This window comes from Erythrolamprus reginae, chromosome 3 (genome assembly GCF_031021105.1).
Source record: "Erythrolamprus reginae isolate rEryReg1 chromosome 3, rEryReg1.hap1, whole genome shotgun sequence".
Taxonomy (NCBI): domain Eukaryota; kingdom Metazoa; phylum Chordata; class Lepidosauria; order Squamata; family Dipsadidae; genus Erythrolamprus; species Erythrolamprus reginae.
In genome coordinates, this window is record NC_091952.1 from 110,248,728 (window position 1) to 110,264,851 (window position 16,124).

At 43.5% G+C, this 16,124-nt stretch overlaps 1 protein-coding gene and 1 long non-coding RNA gene across 7 annotated transcripts in view; both read right to left on the reverse strand.

The window, feature by feature from the left end:
- The window catches only part of LOC139164357 (uncharacterized), a 283,996-nt gene that overhangs the window by 124,487 nt on the left and 143,385 nt on the right, over positions 1–16,124 (reverse strand). The gene's annotated exons all lie outside the window — the stretch shown is intronic.
- LOC139164351 (complement factor H-related protein 1-like) overlaps positions 1–16,124 on the reverse strand; it is a 74,130-nt gene that overhangs the window by 27,815 nt on the left and 30,191 nt on the right. For all 6 annotated transcript variants that reach the window (XM_070746360.1, XM_070746361.1, XM_070746358.1 and 3 more), the window contains one exon: positions 14,701–14,880. In XM_070746360.1, the coding sequence (XP_070602461.1) occupies positions 14,701–14,880 (180 nt within the window). The remainder of the gene's footprint in view (positions 1–14,700; positions 14,881–16,124) is intronic.

Below are 16,124 nucleotides of genomic sequence, written 5' to 3' on the forward strand. Positions count from 1 at the left end.
GTTAACAGCAATGGCTCATCCCCCAATTTCATCAATCGCACCTCAAACTCCCTCAATGATTTAACCCAAGTAGACTTCACTGAAGACCAAGTTGAAAAAGCATTACGTGACCTTAAACCTTCTCTATCAGTTGGACCAGATGGTCTATGTGCATACTTTCTAAAAAAGCTCTCTTCTGCCATAGCTGAACCACTAAGCATAATTTTTGAAAAATCCTTCAGAACCAGCACACTTCCTAAGCTATGGTCGAAAGCAATGGTCATCCCCATCTTCAAAAAAGGAGACCCCTCTCTTGTAGATAACTACAGACCAATTTCACTATGCTGCATCCCATGCAAAGTCATGGAATCAATTATAAACAAATCAATTACTCTCCATTTAGAAACTAATAATTTGCTCTCTAATAAACAATTTGGTTTCAGAAAAAAACTATCCTGCAACCTGCAGCTCCTCCACTGCAAAAATATATGGACAACTCATCTAGATCAAGGGAAATCTACAGATGCAATTTATATTGACTTCTGCAAAGCCTTTGATTCAGTGGTCCATGACAAACTACTCCTAAAACTCAAATCCTATGGCATCTCAGGATCCCTCCACAGCTGGATTACAGCATTCCTATCAAACAGACAACAAGTGGTCAAAATAGGAAGCACCATATCCACCCCCGTCCCAGTTAAAAGCGGTGTTCCCCAAGGTAGTGTACTGGGACCAACGCTCTTCATTCTCTACATCAATGACCTTTGCGATTACATCACAAGCAACTGTGTCCTCTTTGCCGATGATGTAAAACTCTTCAACACCACCGATAACACAACTACTCTCCAAAAAGACCTTGACGCCGTTTCTGAGTGGTCTAACACATGGCAACTCCAAATCTCAACTAGCAAATGCTCTGTCCTACACATTGGGAAGAAGAATCTGAACTCCAAATACGAACTGAATAATCAAATTATCACAGATAATCCCCACTCGGTTAAAGACCTTGGTATACTAATAACAAAAGATTTAAGTGCCAAAGCCCACTGCAACAATATAGCCAAGAAGGCTTCAAGAGTTGTAAACCTAATCCTACGTAGCTTCTGCTCTGGCAATCTCACACTACTTACCAGAGCTTACAAAACTTTTGCCAGACCCATCCTCGAATACAGCTCATCTGTTTGGAACCCATATCGCATCTCAGACATTAACACCCTTGAAAATGTCCAAAGATACTTCACCAGAAGAGCCCTTCACTCCTCCACTCGAAATAGAATACCCTATGAGACTAGACTTTCAATCCTGGGCCTAGAAAGTTTAGAACTAAGACGCCTTAAACAAGATCTAAGTATTGCCCACAAGATCATATGCTGCAACGTCCTGCCTGTCGGCGACTACTTCAGCTTCAACCACAACAACACAAGAGCACACAACAGATTTAAACTTAATATTAACCGCTCCAAACTTGACAGTAAAAAATATGACTTCAGTAACCGAGTTGTCGAAGCGTGGAACTCATTGCCGGACTCCATAGTGTCATCCCCAAACCCCCAACACTTTACCCTTAGATTATCTACGGTTGACCTATCCAGATTCCTAAGAGGTCAGTAAGGGGCGAGTACAAGTGCACTAGAGTGCCTTCCGTCCCCTGTCCTATTGCTCTCCTATATCTCCTATATACCTTTCCTCTATTCCTATATCTCTTCTTCTATTCTTTCATTGATATATTCTATTCCTATATCTTCTTTTCTATTATTTCTTAGATATATTTTACTATGAGTATCTCCTCTATTACCTTCATCATGTATTTTACTATGTGTATATTGATATATACCCACTAAAACCCTCATTGTGTATTGGACTTTTATATCCTTTCTTTATATATAATAACTCATGTCTATCCTCTTCAATATGTATTGTGCATTGGACAAAATAAATAAATAAATAAATAAATAAAAGTATTAGGAGATATCGGAAAAAGGATCCAGAGATGCAGAGGATTTTGAACTATTGTTGGAAAGTTTCCTGGAGAAAGTGCTAAATCCAATGAAGTACTAAAGAACGGAAGGCAAAAGAAGAAAGAACACCTGAGACTCTGAAAGGGAGGAAACCCCCCCCCCCTTCTCTTTTTTTTTGAAAAGTGATTTGGAGTGAGTGAACTTGAGAAACAAGTACATTCTGAGGTATTAAGGAAAGATCTGGAATAATAGTAAAAAGTGGGGTGAGAAATAGTACTCAGTGGAAAGAAGAAAACAGATAAAATTTAATAAAGTAAATTTGGCTATAGGTAATAAGGAATTGTGAATGCCATTCCAAATAAAAAGGGGACTGGAACATTAAATTAGGTATACTCTTGAAGACAGAGTTTGTTTAGAAAAAAGAGGGGGGAAAGGTGTTATTATAAACAAGAAATAAGTAGATTGTGAAGTATAAGCACAACCTAAGAAGAAAAAGAACAGAGGGATTTTGAGATATTGATTTTGGTTAGTGCTGAGAGAGAATCTGGAATAATCTAATAATCAAAAGATAACAAGGGTAATAGATTTAAGAAAGTGAATGTTGAGTGATATTTGAAGTGTGTGATATAAGTAATCTTTCTTCCCTTCTGTAATTAAATAGAAGCATATAGATACTATCAGAGATAGGCCACAGGCACCATGGCGTGGAACACCGTTCCACCAGCAAAAATGCCAGCAGTGCACATGCCATGCACACTCCATGCACATGACATTCAGCTGCTGTGCATGTGAATCTTCCCACCCTAGCCAGCAGCAACAGCACCCCTGAGCTCTGCCCATGCGGCCTGCTGTGCTCTCCCATGCCATAGGCATCTCTTGGAGCAGTGATGTGGCAGCTGCCCTGAGCAAGTAGTGGCCTTTGGGAGCACAGCGCTGGAGGCCTGGCCCAGTGCTGCTGTCTGCTGAGCCCAGACTCGGACAAATCTACTGCTCCTCAGAGGGCAAGGGGAGGATGCCCCTATGTTGAGCGAGATTCTCCCTCCTCCTTGCCCACTTCTGCACAGGTAAGACGTTGTAGTCCAGAATGGAATGAGGGGTGGGGCGGAGGTGGTCTTACTTGTGCAGAACTGTTGGAGGGAGGACATTGCTCAGCGGAGAGGCGCTCTGTCTCTTCCCCTTACCCTCTGCTGCTGCAGCTAATTTGCTGGGTCCTCAGCAATTGACTGAAAGGGCTGCATGGTGCTGGAGAAATTGGGTCAGAAGCCACTACCAGGGGGCACCTACTCCTCTGGCCTTCTGGAGCTCCGAAAAGTCTGAATCTGGCAGGCCGACCTCGGTGGGGGGCCGGGCTGCCCAACAGCCAGCGAAGCATCTAGGGGCCTTGCCAGTCCAGGGCCATTTTCTATTGTCGCCTGTTTGGGCTGCTCCATGAAGTAGGTCTCGAGTGCCCACAGCCGGCAAGGAGGAGGCAAGGTGGCGGGCATGTCTCCTGGCCAAGCAGCGGATGGCCAAGCGCAGCATCAGTTTTATATGGTACGAAAAACACAAATCATTCTTATTTTTACAATCATAAAATCAGGGAATCATTACTATGAATTTGGCTTAAAATAAAACTACAACACTATGGAGGTGGATCTCAGGCATAGAAGCAGTTATATATCCCAACACTCTGAGATACACAAAATATAATAAGATATGAAGAAATTCTAGATTCAAAAGGAAATTTAAAAGACTTAGAAAGTATAAAACAAAAAAGTAAAGTTAGATTTGTGGCTATATCACCAAATTAGTTCCAAATTTAATGAAGACAGAAAGAAATATGAGATAGCAAAAGGAAGAACAGAATTAGATAAAAATCCTATTAGGACCAGAGGAAAAAATATAACAAAAATTTATAAATATTTATTGAATTATAGAATGGTGGAAGAAATAGTTAAATGATAAATTGGGCAAAAAAAAATTGGCCATAGCATCAATTAATGGGAAAAAATTTGGACCCTAAACTATGAATTAACTAAAGCCACCACATAAAAAGAAAACCAATATAAAATGTTCTACAGATGGCACCTTCCACCAGCGAGATTGACAAGAATGTGCCACCCTTCTTGGATGACCCAGGCTGGTGTATGAAAATACGAATGCTTAATGTTGGAAATGCCATCAAAGTAATGGAACCTATTACCATATGTGGTGGACCTGCCCGATAATAAAAAAAATGTGGAACAAAATTCACAAGTGGTTGGAAGAAATAACAAAACACAAAATAAATATGAAGCCGGAAGCATTCCTATTAGGTATATTCGATGGAAAAATGGAAAGAAAATATTGATACATCATTCTACATATATTAACATCAACAGGAATAACCTTGGCATAACATTGGAAACAGAATAGGATACCAAATGATACATTTATTATTAGAAAAATACTAGAGTGTGCAGAATTAGATAAACTAACGTATGATCTAAATGACAAAGAAGATTCAGAATTGTATGAGGTTTGGAGCATGCATGTTTTCCAGAAAAAGAAATCAGAGGGAAAGGAGAGTCCATAAAGTGTACATAGTTACAAGAATAAATATGGGGAAAAACAAATGTTATAAAATGAAAAATGAATGTATAAGTAAAGATATATAAAGATATAACTTATGTATATGATAAGAGGTGATATTAATAGTTAAACAAATTGGAAATTGAAAACTGTAGAAGGAATACAGTTTAATTTATATGTACTTACAGTATATGACATCAACACAATTTACCAATAAAGGACTAAACTCTTTTTGGTTGTTTTGGGTGGTGGTTGTTGTTGTTGTTTTGTTTTGTTTGTTTGTTTGTACATTTTGATATGTTATCCGTCTTTTTATTGTCTTCTATTTAATGTTTATATTCAATTTTTTAAAAAAATTAAAAAAGGATGGTTACTCCGAAGGAGGTCTCAGGAGTAAGGCTAGGGGCTAATTGGCCCCTACAATGGTCTACTTAAGAACAATAGAGATGGCTGAAAGGCTGCAGGAAACAACAATTCAGACTCAGATTTCTGTCATGAATTGTCTTGTGAATCCCTGTTTCTCGGCTTCAGATTTCTTATCAAGACTCCTGGGCATTTTGCCAAGACCTTGGACATTACATGAGATAACAAGAATTAATTACATTGTTTTGAGTGAAGTGTCTGAACTTACACCAGCTGCTAATGTAGCAGCTGACTTTCTACAAGAAATGGTTGCTTTTTGATTTGTGGTGTGTCTCCACTGCTAAGCCAGTTGTTAGTGGTGATTCATTGATTAAACTAAGTTCATTCAAACGGTGTGTTTTTGATACATTCATAAATGAAGGCAGAATAGAAACCACAAAAAAAGGTTTTGAAGTTTTTCAGGATTTATTAAAACTACATTTTAAAAGCAAATTAATAGAGACCTGCTGATTGATTTGTTCACTCTATACTTTGATTTAGAAGTAGTGTGCATATATGTTTGATTTTCATGCAGTGTTTGTGTTTTAGTTTTAATTCTCTGTTTTGTGAGATAGTCAACTACATAAATTACTAAAATAAGTATTAAAACTCTTTTTAAATAATTTTTTCTTTATCTTCAACCAGGGGCCAGGTTCTGAATGACCATTGAATTGAAGACAGAAGTTATATCCCATTAAGGTCCTGATAAAAAACAAAGGTACAAAAAGCTAACAACAATTGAGGAAAGCCAGCAGCTGACTTTAGCTTCAAGCACCAGGTCATGGTGACAAAAATAATTAAGAAGTTCAGCTGGGAATTATGCATTAAATTTAATTATTGATGCTACATGGATTTATTATCTCTCTTATTCCTGCTCTACAAGTATGCTCAATAAACTGTATGTTTCCATATAACCTGAAACCTTTTTATAGGCTAGTTCAAACACAAAAATTATGCTTTTGCATAACAGATATAGTGCCCTGTATGACCTTAATAGGGACATTAAAATGACAGATCAAGGTAGTTGTAATAACAATAGCTCAAACAAGCAGGGGATTGTGGTCCAAGATGAAGAACTTATCTTGGAAAGTGGAAAGTGTGAATCACATGTACACATCAGTCACACAGAAGCAGCAAACTATCCAAAAAGAGAAGCCACCTTCTGGTTGGTGATTCAATTGTAAGTGATGTAAATTTGGGAAAGGACAAAGAGATTAGATGTCTGCCAGGTGCTACTGCCAACAGAGACAAGTGGCATATTCTTATGATAGTCAAGAATGCCAGCAAGGACTGTGATGTTGGTGCTCTTATACATCTTGGCACAGACGATCTGTTCCAAAAAGATCTACTCTCTGTGTAGAATGACTTCCATAGCTTGGGGTAGGAACCTAGTAGTATAGGTTGTAGGCTTATCTTTTAAAAGATATTATCAGTATATAAGGAACAAAAAGGGAAAGGCCAATGTGTAGCAGAGTTAATTGTGTGGCTAAAAGAGTGGTGTAAAAGAGAAGGCTTTGGCTTTATTAGTCATGATGTTTGCAGCTGGTCCAATGAAAAACTGTGCAAAAGAGATGGTTTGCATCTATCAAATAAAGGGACTGAGCTACTTGGTATTAAATTCACAGATTTCCTGGATAAACATTTAAACTGAACATCAGGGACAGAGAATTGATACAGATCATTTCTGTCCACAGCAATCAAAAATTAATAGGGTTAACAGTGCCCACAAAAAAGATAAGGGCAAGTTTATCAGTCCTGCTGTCAAGCAAAGCCAAGCATTTAATAGAGAGTGCCATACCATGTGCACTAATCAAACAGGTAGAAATAAAAATGGGGCAGTCAGGCACAAGACAGGTTATGTAGACAATAAAAACAGGATCAACCAAAATGGACTTAACTGTCTCCACCAATGCACAGAGTATGAGGAATAAACAGGGTGAATTAGAAATTCAAGTAAATGAGGGAAGATATGATATAGTTGCCATTATGGAAACTTGGTGGGATGAAACTGACAATTGGAATATACAGCTAGGGAGATTTAAAAGAAACAGACCAAATAAAAGAGGAGGTGGAGTTGCACTATATATAAGAAATAATTACATCTCTACAGAGAGCACAAAAATAATGAAAATCACCTTGAATGCATTTGGGTCAGTATTAAAGGGGGCGGGGGGGGGAATGACATTGCCATAGATCTATATTATAGGCCACCCAACCAAACAGAGGGAGTAAATGAAACCAGCATGGCTGCATAAAGAACTCTCTGACAAATTGTAAGACAAAAAGGAAAAATATAAAAAGTGGAAAGAAGGGGAAATAACTAAGGCAGAACATCAGCAAATAGCCCAAGCCTGTAAAGATGAAGTGAGGAAAGCTAAAGCTCACAATGAACAAAGGCTTGTGACAAAAGTAAAAAGTAACAAAAAAAAGCTTCTTCCAAAATATTAGAAACAAGAAAAAAGTCAAGGAAACAATTGGAGAAAGTGGCAAGAAGGTGATAAGCAACAGGAAGAAAGCAGAGCTACTCAACATGTTTTTTGCATCTGTCTTTACACAAAGGGAAAAAACAGTCCAACCTATCAAAAACAGCATCACAAAAAACATATTAGGAATGCAAGTTAAAATAAGGAAGAAATGGTAATTGAACACATGTCCACCCTAGACGAATTCAAATCACCAGGACCAGATGGATTACACCCCAAGGTGAGGTATCATCAATACGCCGATGATACCCAGTTATACATCTCCACCCAATGCCCAGTCAACGAAGCAGTGGAAGTGATGTGCCGGTGCCTGGAGGCTGTTGGGGCCTGGATGGGTGTCAACAAACTCAAACTCAATCCAGACAAGACGGAGTGGACAATTCGATCTGTCCATCCATTACCCTGGGGTGGGGGGAATTATTGACCCCCTCAGAGAAGGTCTGCAACTTGGGCGTCCTCATCGATCCACAGCTCACATTAGAGAAACATCTTTCAGCTGTGGCGAGGGGGGCATTTGCCCAGGTTTGCCTGGTGCGCCAGTTGCGGCCCTACTTGGACCGGGAGTCATTGCTCCCAGTCACCCATGCCCTCATCACCTCGAGGCTAGATTACTGTAACGCTCTCTACATGGGGCTACCTTTGAAAAGTGTTCAGAAACTTCAGATCGTGCAGAATGCAGCTACGAGAGCAATTATGGGCTTCTCTAAGTATGCCCATATCACTCCAACACTCCGCAGTCTGCATTGGTTGCCGATCAGTTTCCGGTCACAATTCAAAGTGTTGGTTATGACCTATAAAGCCCTTCATGGCACCGGACCAGAATACCTCCGGGACCGCCTTCTGCCGCACGAATCCCAGCGACCGGTTCGGTCCCACAGAGTTGGCCTTCTCCAGGTCCCGTCGACTAAACAATTTCGTCTGGCGGGACCCAGGGGAAGAGCCTTCTCTGTGGCGGCTCCGACCCTCTGGAACCAGCTCCCCCCTGAGATTAGGATTGCCCCCACCCTCCTTGCCTTTCGCAAACTCCTTAAAACCCACCTCTGCCGTCAGGCATGGGGGAACTGAAACATCTCCCCCTTGCCCATATTGTTTTGGTATTAGATTGATTGTATGCATATTTTTTAATATTCTGGGGTTGTTTTTTATGAATTTTTAGCTTAAAATTGTAATTGGATTGGTGGGTATTGGATTTGTTATTATGTATTGTTTTTATCTTGTTGTGAGCCGCCCCGAGTTTTCGGAGAGAGGCGGCATATAAATCCAATAAATCTAATCTAATCTAAGGTTCTGAAGGAAATGGCAGATGAGATCTCAGAACCACTGAACTATACCTTTCAAAGATCCTGGAGTACTGGGGAACTGCCAGAGGACTAGAAAAGAGCTGATGTAGTTCTCATCTTCAAGAAAGGGGGGAAAAACAGATCCAGGAAACAACAGACCTTTCACCCTGACCTCAATATCAAGGAATATTTTGGAAAAGATAATCAAGCAATGAATCAACACAGCCAAGAAATTGTGATCAAGGCTCAGCTGTGGATCCAGGAGGATTCCCAAGTTGGGGGACCTATCTGAGGGGGTCAATGTTTCTCCCCAACAGAACAATGGATGGATAGATAGAGTGGTCTTTAGAAGGAAATGCCCATAGCCAGATAATAGAGAGGGAAGAAATATTTAGGTTAAACAGGAAAGTTTAACCTAAGTATTTCTTCCTTATCTACTATTTGACTATGGGCATTTCCTTCTAAAGACCACTCTATCTATCCATCCATTGTAGATAAAAGATGCCTGAAGATGTAGATAGAGATGAAGACCCAAAGAAGGAATTTGGGAGACAAGTCAGAAAAAAAAAGAAGAATTGAAATATTAAAATGGATAGAGATGATGGATAAAATCTTTTATAATGCAAGATTGGCTTTACTAGGAGCTGGAATAGAGGCAGAAGGAAGACATAGGGAGAATAATATTATACATATTTCTATATAATATATTAAAATTACCATATTTTAGGAGTATAAGACACACTGAAGTATAAAATGCACCTTAGTTTTGGAGAAGGAAAATAGGGGGAAAAAATTCTGCCTTTGCCTACCAAGTATTCGGCTGGCTAGCATCCTTAGCCTGGTCAGCTTCAACACAATTGTTTTCTGGATGTGAGCATGCACATGCTCTCTCTCACTTCACTTGCACATACTACATTGGATCTGATAAGCAGCTTCAAAAGCACAGCTAATCATCAGAGGGAGCATCAGTGAGTAAAGCAGGTGAAGAACGGAAGCGATAAGACAAGACAGCAGCTGTTATGGGTTGCAATTTTGGGCTCCATGCCTCACATTTTCAGTCTCCAAACACTCTGTGAGAGCCATTCAAGGCTGCGGGGTTCACCAAATCACATCGCTGCCAATTGCCACCTGGAAATGTGACATGACAGAGGAGAAAAATGGTGTGTGTAGAGGCCTAAGATGCAATGCATGGAAGTGACTTGGCAATCCTGCAGCCTTGATCGGCTCTGAAATGGAGCATTTTAAGGCTGAAAATGCAAGGCATTGTCTGTGGCAATCTCTGCAGTCAGGAAGAGAATGAATGGAGGCTTAATGGAGGGGTGGTGGGTGGGTGGGGTTACATTCAGAGCAGGGGTGGGCTCCAGCTAATCTGTGTTAGTTACTTCCGGGATTCCCCGGTCACTGGCATTTCAAAAAAAATCTTCACATGTGCAGGAAATTGATTGATGAGCCAACAGCTTCCTGATTTGCTGGCTCGTCAATCATGCCCACCCACCTCACCTTGGCTCGCACAGACTCCTGTCCTGTGTGAGGGAGTGGTATGCAGCCAGGAATTTGCTTTGACTGATTGTATTGGCTGCCCTTAGCCATTTACAAAACCCCCTTTTTTATTTTCATTCGCTAGAGAAGGAGAACCGCCGCTCAAGTAAGTGTGTTATTTTATTGGAGATGGCTGGGCAGAGGAGTGCTTTATTTTTTATTTTCCTATCTGGTCACTGGCCACATGGCTGAGAAGATGGGGGGAAACTGCTCTTCCTCCATTCCCCCCCATTGTCGCAGCCCCGTGTGGTGTCTCCATGAATTTCTTTTTATTTTCCCACCCCGTGTTTTCCCCCATGAATTTCCCACCATTGCTGGCCATGTGGCTAAGAAGATTGGGGAGAAGCAGCTTCCCACCCAATCTTCTCAGCCACGTGGCCAGCAACGGTGGTAAAATAAAAAGAAATGGGGCTGTGACAATGGGAAGCGGGTGGGTCAGCCAAGGCCAGGGGAGGGGAGGGGCTGTCCCCACCTCCTCCAGCTTTCGCAGGATGGTGGTGGTGGTGGCTCACCAGGCCCCCTCGGCAGCCGAGGGGCCCTCAGTGGTAGAAGCAGAGCGCACAGATGGAGGCGGCGAAAGGGAGCCACTGCCTGCGCTGGCACTGAAGAGGCTGAGGCTGGGATGGGTTGTGGCGGGATGGGCTGTGGTGGGTCATGGGAGCAACACAGACGCTGAGCCTAAACAGCAGCCATTGCCCACTGCTGGCCCAGAGAGCACCAATGCCTAGGCCTCAAGAAGACCCCCGTTGATTCGGGAATGTGCCGAGCTGGAGGAAGACCTGAAAATCCACTCTGCTCAGCAGCCATCCCATGGCGGCAGGGTGGCCATCCAGCCCAGAGGGCATCTATGCCGGTGCCAGCCTCAACAAGAGCCCTGGTGTGTCAGGAAAGTGCCGGGCTGGAGGGCCACTGAGTGGAGCGGATTTTTGGGTCTTTCCCCAGCCCGGCGCTTTCCCGACTCACCGGGCTCTTCTTGAGGCCGGGGCATTGGCGGTCTCCAGGCCAGTGGCAGGCCACAGGAGCAACACAGACGCCAAGCCTTAGCAGCAGCCATTGCCCGCTGCCAGCCTGAAGAATGCCAATGCCCCGGCCTCAAGAAGAGTCCCGGTGAGTCAGGAAAGTGCCAGGCTAGAGGGCCACCCTTCTGCAATGGGGTGGCCGCCAAGCAGAGCAGATTTTCAGGTCTTCCTTCAGCCCAGTGCTTTCCTGACTCACCGGGGCTCTTCTTGAGGCTAGGGTGATGGCGCTCTCTAGGTTGGTGGTGGGCTGCAGGAGCAACATGGATGCTGAGCCTCAACAGCAGCCATTGCCCGCTGCCGGCCCAGAGAGCGCCAATGCCCCAGCCTCAAGAAGAGCCCTGGTGAGTCGGGAAAGCACTGGGCTGGAGGAAGACCCGAAAATCTGCTCCGCTTGGTGGCTGCCCCGTGGCGGCAGGGTAGCTCCCCAGCCCAGAGAGTGCCGATGCTGAGGCCAGTTTCAGCAAGAGCCCCAGTGAGTTGGGAAAGGGCAAGGCTGGAGGGCCGGCCTGCCGCCATGGGGCAGCTGTTGAGCAGAGCGGATTTTTGGGTCTTCCTCCAGCCTGGTGCTTTCCCGACTTGAGGCCGAGGTGTTGGTGCTCTCTGGGCCAGCAGTGGACCATGGGAGCAACATGTACGCCAAGCCTTAGCAGCAGCTGTTGCCCACTTCCAGCCTGGAGAACGACAATGCCCCGGCTCAAAAAAAGCCCAGGTCAATGTTCCCTCTAATTTTTTTTTCGGTGTGGGCGGAAAATTATAGTATCTGAGTGGCAGTCCCTTTGGGACTGAGTGGCATAGAAGTATAAATAAATAAATAGGAAAAAAAATCCCTTCTTTTTTATTAAAAGAAATTAATAATAAAACAAAACCATCTCTCTTCTCTCTCTTTCTTTCTCTCTCTCTTTCTCTCTCCCCCCTCTTTCTCTCTCTCTCTCTTTCTCACTGTCTCCCTCTTTCTTTCTATGTTGCTCTGTCTGTTGCTCTCTCTCTTTCTCTCTTGCTTTCTTTCTCTCTCTCTTGTTCTCTCTCTCTTTCTCTCTCCCTTTTTCTCTCTCTTTCTCTCTCTCCCTCTTTCTGTCTGTTGCTATCTCTCTCTCTCATTCTCTCTTTCTCTCTCTTCCTTTCTTCTCTGGAGGCCGTGGAAGGTTTTTCTTATTTTGAGGCGTACCGGAAGCTCTCGGGGAAAGCTCTCCGAGTGAAGGGGCTGCTACTCAAGAGGGGTGGGGCAGGCGCTCCCAGAGAAAACCCTCTCATAGCCTGGGAGCGCTTCGGGAACACCTGCCCACCCCTCTCGCAGCCCCTTGGCTAGTGGCTGGATGAGGAGGAGGAGAAGCCGCAACCACCACTGCTGTGGGAGGGTTAGGGTTAGACAGCCAAAAAGAGCAAAATTAGGAAAGTGCACTTGTGTGCCATAATTAGAAACAAAGAGTGGGAGGAAGAAGGGAAGAGGTGAGTCTTATCCTGAAAAGGTTGTGGTCCCCATGATGAAATTTCTTTGCATTTTCTGTTGCTAAATGGAGTGAGTGAGTAAAAAGGCTCTTGGTAGAACTTTTTTTATGGCATGGGGTTCAAGTCTCCTATTTTGCAAATGGTTATTATAATCTTACCCTGTACTCTGAAGAAAGTAGAGCCACCTGGGAGGGGGAGGAGGAGGAGGAGGTGGCTGGCAGCAGAAAACAGTCCCAGCTTTTCCCTCCCTTCATGACTTAAAAGAGTTTGCTTGCTAGTGCAAAATCCTATGGTGGAGGTTTGCGGAGTGTACGGAACCACTGACATGGGATGGCAGGTCAGAAGTCCTTATCTTTATGGCAGAAAGAAGCTAGCCAGCTAGAAGGGAGAGAAATAGAATCTTCTACTGGAGTTTTGGCTCCTACTTAAGGTGGAGTGGTGAGGCGAGACAACTGGTGGGGGTGGGCAGAGTGACCCTCCATGAGCCTCTCTTCCCTCTCCCCATGCCAGGACAGGTGGCAGGTTTTCCTTAAAGGGGGAGAAGTGCCCCAATTCAGCAGCTGGCATAAGACAAGCATACAGCTACTGCTGTCGCCTCTCTTTCTCTCTCTCTTCTCTCTCTCCCCCAGCTCGGCTCTGTTTGAATTTGTCCTACCCAAAGACAGGAGGGGAGAGATCTCCCATGTGCTTCCCTGGCAAGGGCCCACAAGGAACTGATTATTTGAGCAGTTTTAGAGCTTGTTTTCAAGCTTAGGCTGCTTGGAGTGAAAAAGTATTGCAGTAGCCCACACTTGAAACCACTCCAAAACTGCTCCAAGTGTTGGTTCCTCATGAGGGCTGGCATGACTTCCCCTCTGCCATCAGGGAGCCCAATGGGGATGGTGGGGGCCTCACTAGGCTGCCTGGAATAGAGCCACACTGGCCTTGGTGGCTTAATTAGCCACATGAGCTTGGAGGGGATAGGGGGGTTGCAGCAAGCTCTGGGGATGGGGGACCTAGCACAACAAGGAATTATCTTAGGCAGAAGGTGGCAGCTCAGTTGGGGCATTGGTAAGAGATGGGTTCCAACTTACCTCTCTGCTGCTTAGCTTCCTCTCACAGTGCACAACCATACCTCATGGCTGTGCACATGTATGCGCAGCGCAACCCCCCAAAAATTTTTTTAAAATAAAAATGCCATAAACAAGATGCCAACCGCATGCAATGCCAGAAACTCGGCATTTGTGCATTTGCAGAAGGGGAAAAAAGGATTAAATTTTTTTTTTAAAAAAATATGGCAGTACCCATAGACCAGCAACATCACCAGAGGGCCACTACCAGGGTGCATGCTCCAGAATGCACCGGTAGCAACCCACTACTGGTTCCAACATACTGTATGTAAAAAGACTCTGTTCAAGATAAATTTGTAGAAATGCAATGATGCAATCTTATCTATTCTGTTCTCATAGAACCTGATGAACCTTTTTTTCCTCAGGTGCCAAAAAGGTTCCCATATACATGACCATACCCATAATGCAATGCTCTACCCCCACATGCATGTTGGAAGCTAGCCAGCCAGAAGTGCACAACCCCCCTATGCTGCCTCACCCACATGCATGCCAGAATCACTGAAGCCTCTGGAGCCTGTAGATGGCAAAAAACAGATTCCAGCTGATTTTTGGGCTTCTTGAGGATGGAGGGAAGGGTTTTTTTCTTTTTTCCTACTCCAGGCTTCAGGAAAGCCTGCTGAAAGCCTCCTGAAGCCTGAGGAGCATGAAATTTGGCCCGAAGGCCCAATCAAAAGTCTGTTTCTGAAATTCTGGTAATGCCATTGGGTCCATTTTTCACCATCCACAGGCTCCAGAGGCTTTCCTGAAGCCTGGGGAAGATGAAAATGACCTCCCCCACCCCCTGGAAGGCTTAAAATCAGTTGGCCAGTGCACACATATGGACTGGAGCTGACAGGGAACGTGTGCCCTCTAATATGCTCCGCATGACACACTTGTACAGAATTAAAGATATCAGCCATTCTACAATCATTGTAATGTACACTAGTTCTACTTACTGAAACATTTTGGTGGAGGTGACCATCCATTTTTTGTGCATTCAACCACTTTTTCTCCATTATCTGGTTCAAAAGTAAATCCAGTGTCACAACGAATTCGAATTAGATCCTCATTGTGATATATAGTTCTTTGAGGTCGGAAAGTACCATGAGATAGTCTTGGAGAATTGCATGTAATTTCTAAAGAAAATAAATCATGTATTATATAAAAAAGGAAAACTCATATCAGATTGTAGTCACTGATTTCCATAAGTATGGATAACAATATCATTACTATTTTTCATATCTATTCTTATGGCCTCTCTGTTTCCCACTCAGCTGATCATGGGTTCTGAGGATCAAGAGACAGGTGTGTTTTGGTATCCTAGGCCAGTGTACTTGGCACCCGAGTCTGATAGTGAGGAGGTCGAAGAGAATGTGGAGTCAGAGGCTGAAAGTCAACCAAGGACTGTTGCACCTCCAGGGGTGACCATGAGTGACTTAGGAGAAGAGGATGAGCCCTTTCTCGATGCAAGAGTGTGCAGTAGTATTAGCAGACAAGAATGGCTTAGGAGGAAGAGATCTCTTTGTGAATAACTCTATAGAACACTTGGCCATGCCTTGTGGCTATATAAAGAGTTGTCTCATGATGAATTATTTGTAAACATCAACGTTTGACAAATAGACATGTATGTATGTATGTATATGTGTATATATATATATATACACACACACACACACACACATGTATATACATGTGTTCACCCTAGAACAAGGACAGAAGCATCAGCCTGAAGATGACGAGTGGGACCTCGTCAAAACGTCACCAGAAATTTCCAAATCCTACATGGGAAGAAACCCCAATATGCCAAGACCGTCATACCTGTACCTGTGAAAATCTATGAAAACAAATATATATATACCCGTGAAAATATAAGAAAACATTATATATATATATATGTTTTCGTAGGTTTTCACGGGTACAGGTATGACGGTCTTGGCATATTCGGGTTTCTTCCCATGTAGGATTTGGAAATTTCTGGCGACGTTTCGGCGAGGTCTCACTCGTCATCTTCAGGCTGGTGCTTCTGTCCTTGTTCTAGGGAGAACACAGCGAGACCTGACCTTCCTTCTATAAATACTGGTGGCTGGGTGTGGTTTGATGGCTCAGCAATTGTCTGCTGTGTAGAAACTTCCTGGTGAGTCAGTGGGGTAACACCTGGGGTCGTTGATGTAACTGAGGTATGCTGATTAGTTAATGATTGTGATTAGGCGTGATATCCTGAGTAGTTGGAGCTTGCAGGCTACTTGGTTGTTTTGCAATGTGTGTTCTGAGTCTGGTTTCAGATTATATGGCTGGGATACATTTGTTCATGAGGGCTGGTTTCCAGATGTCTGGTAGGCGGGAGGTATCATCCCACTTGTTCATATTTTGGAGATGTTTT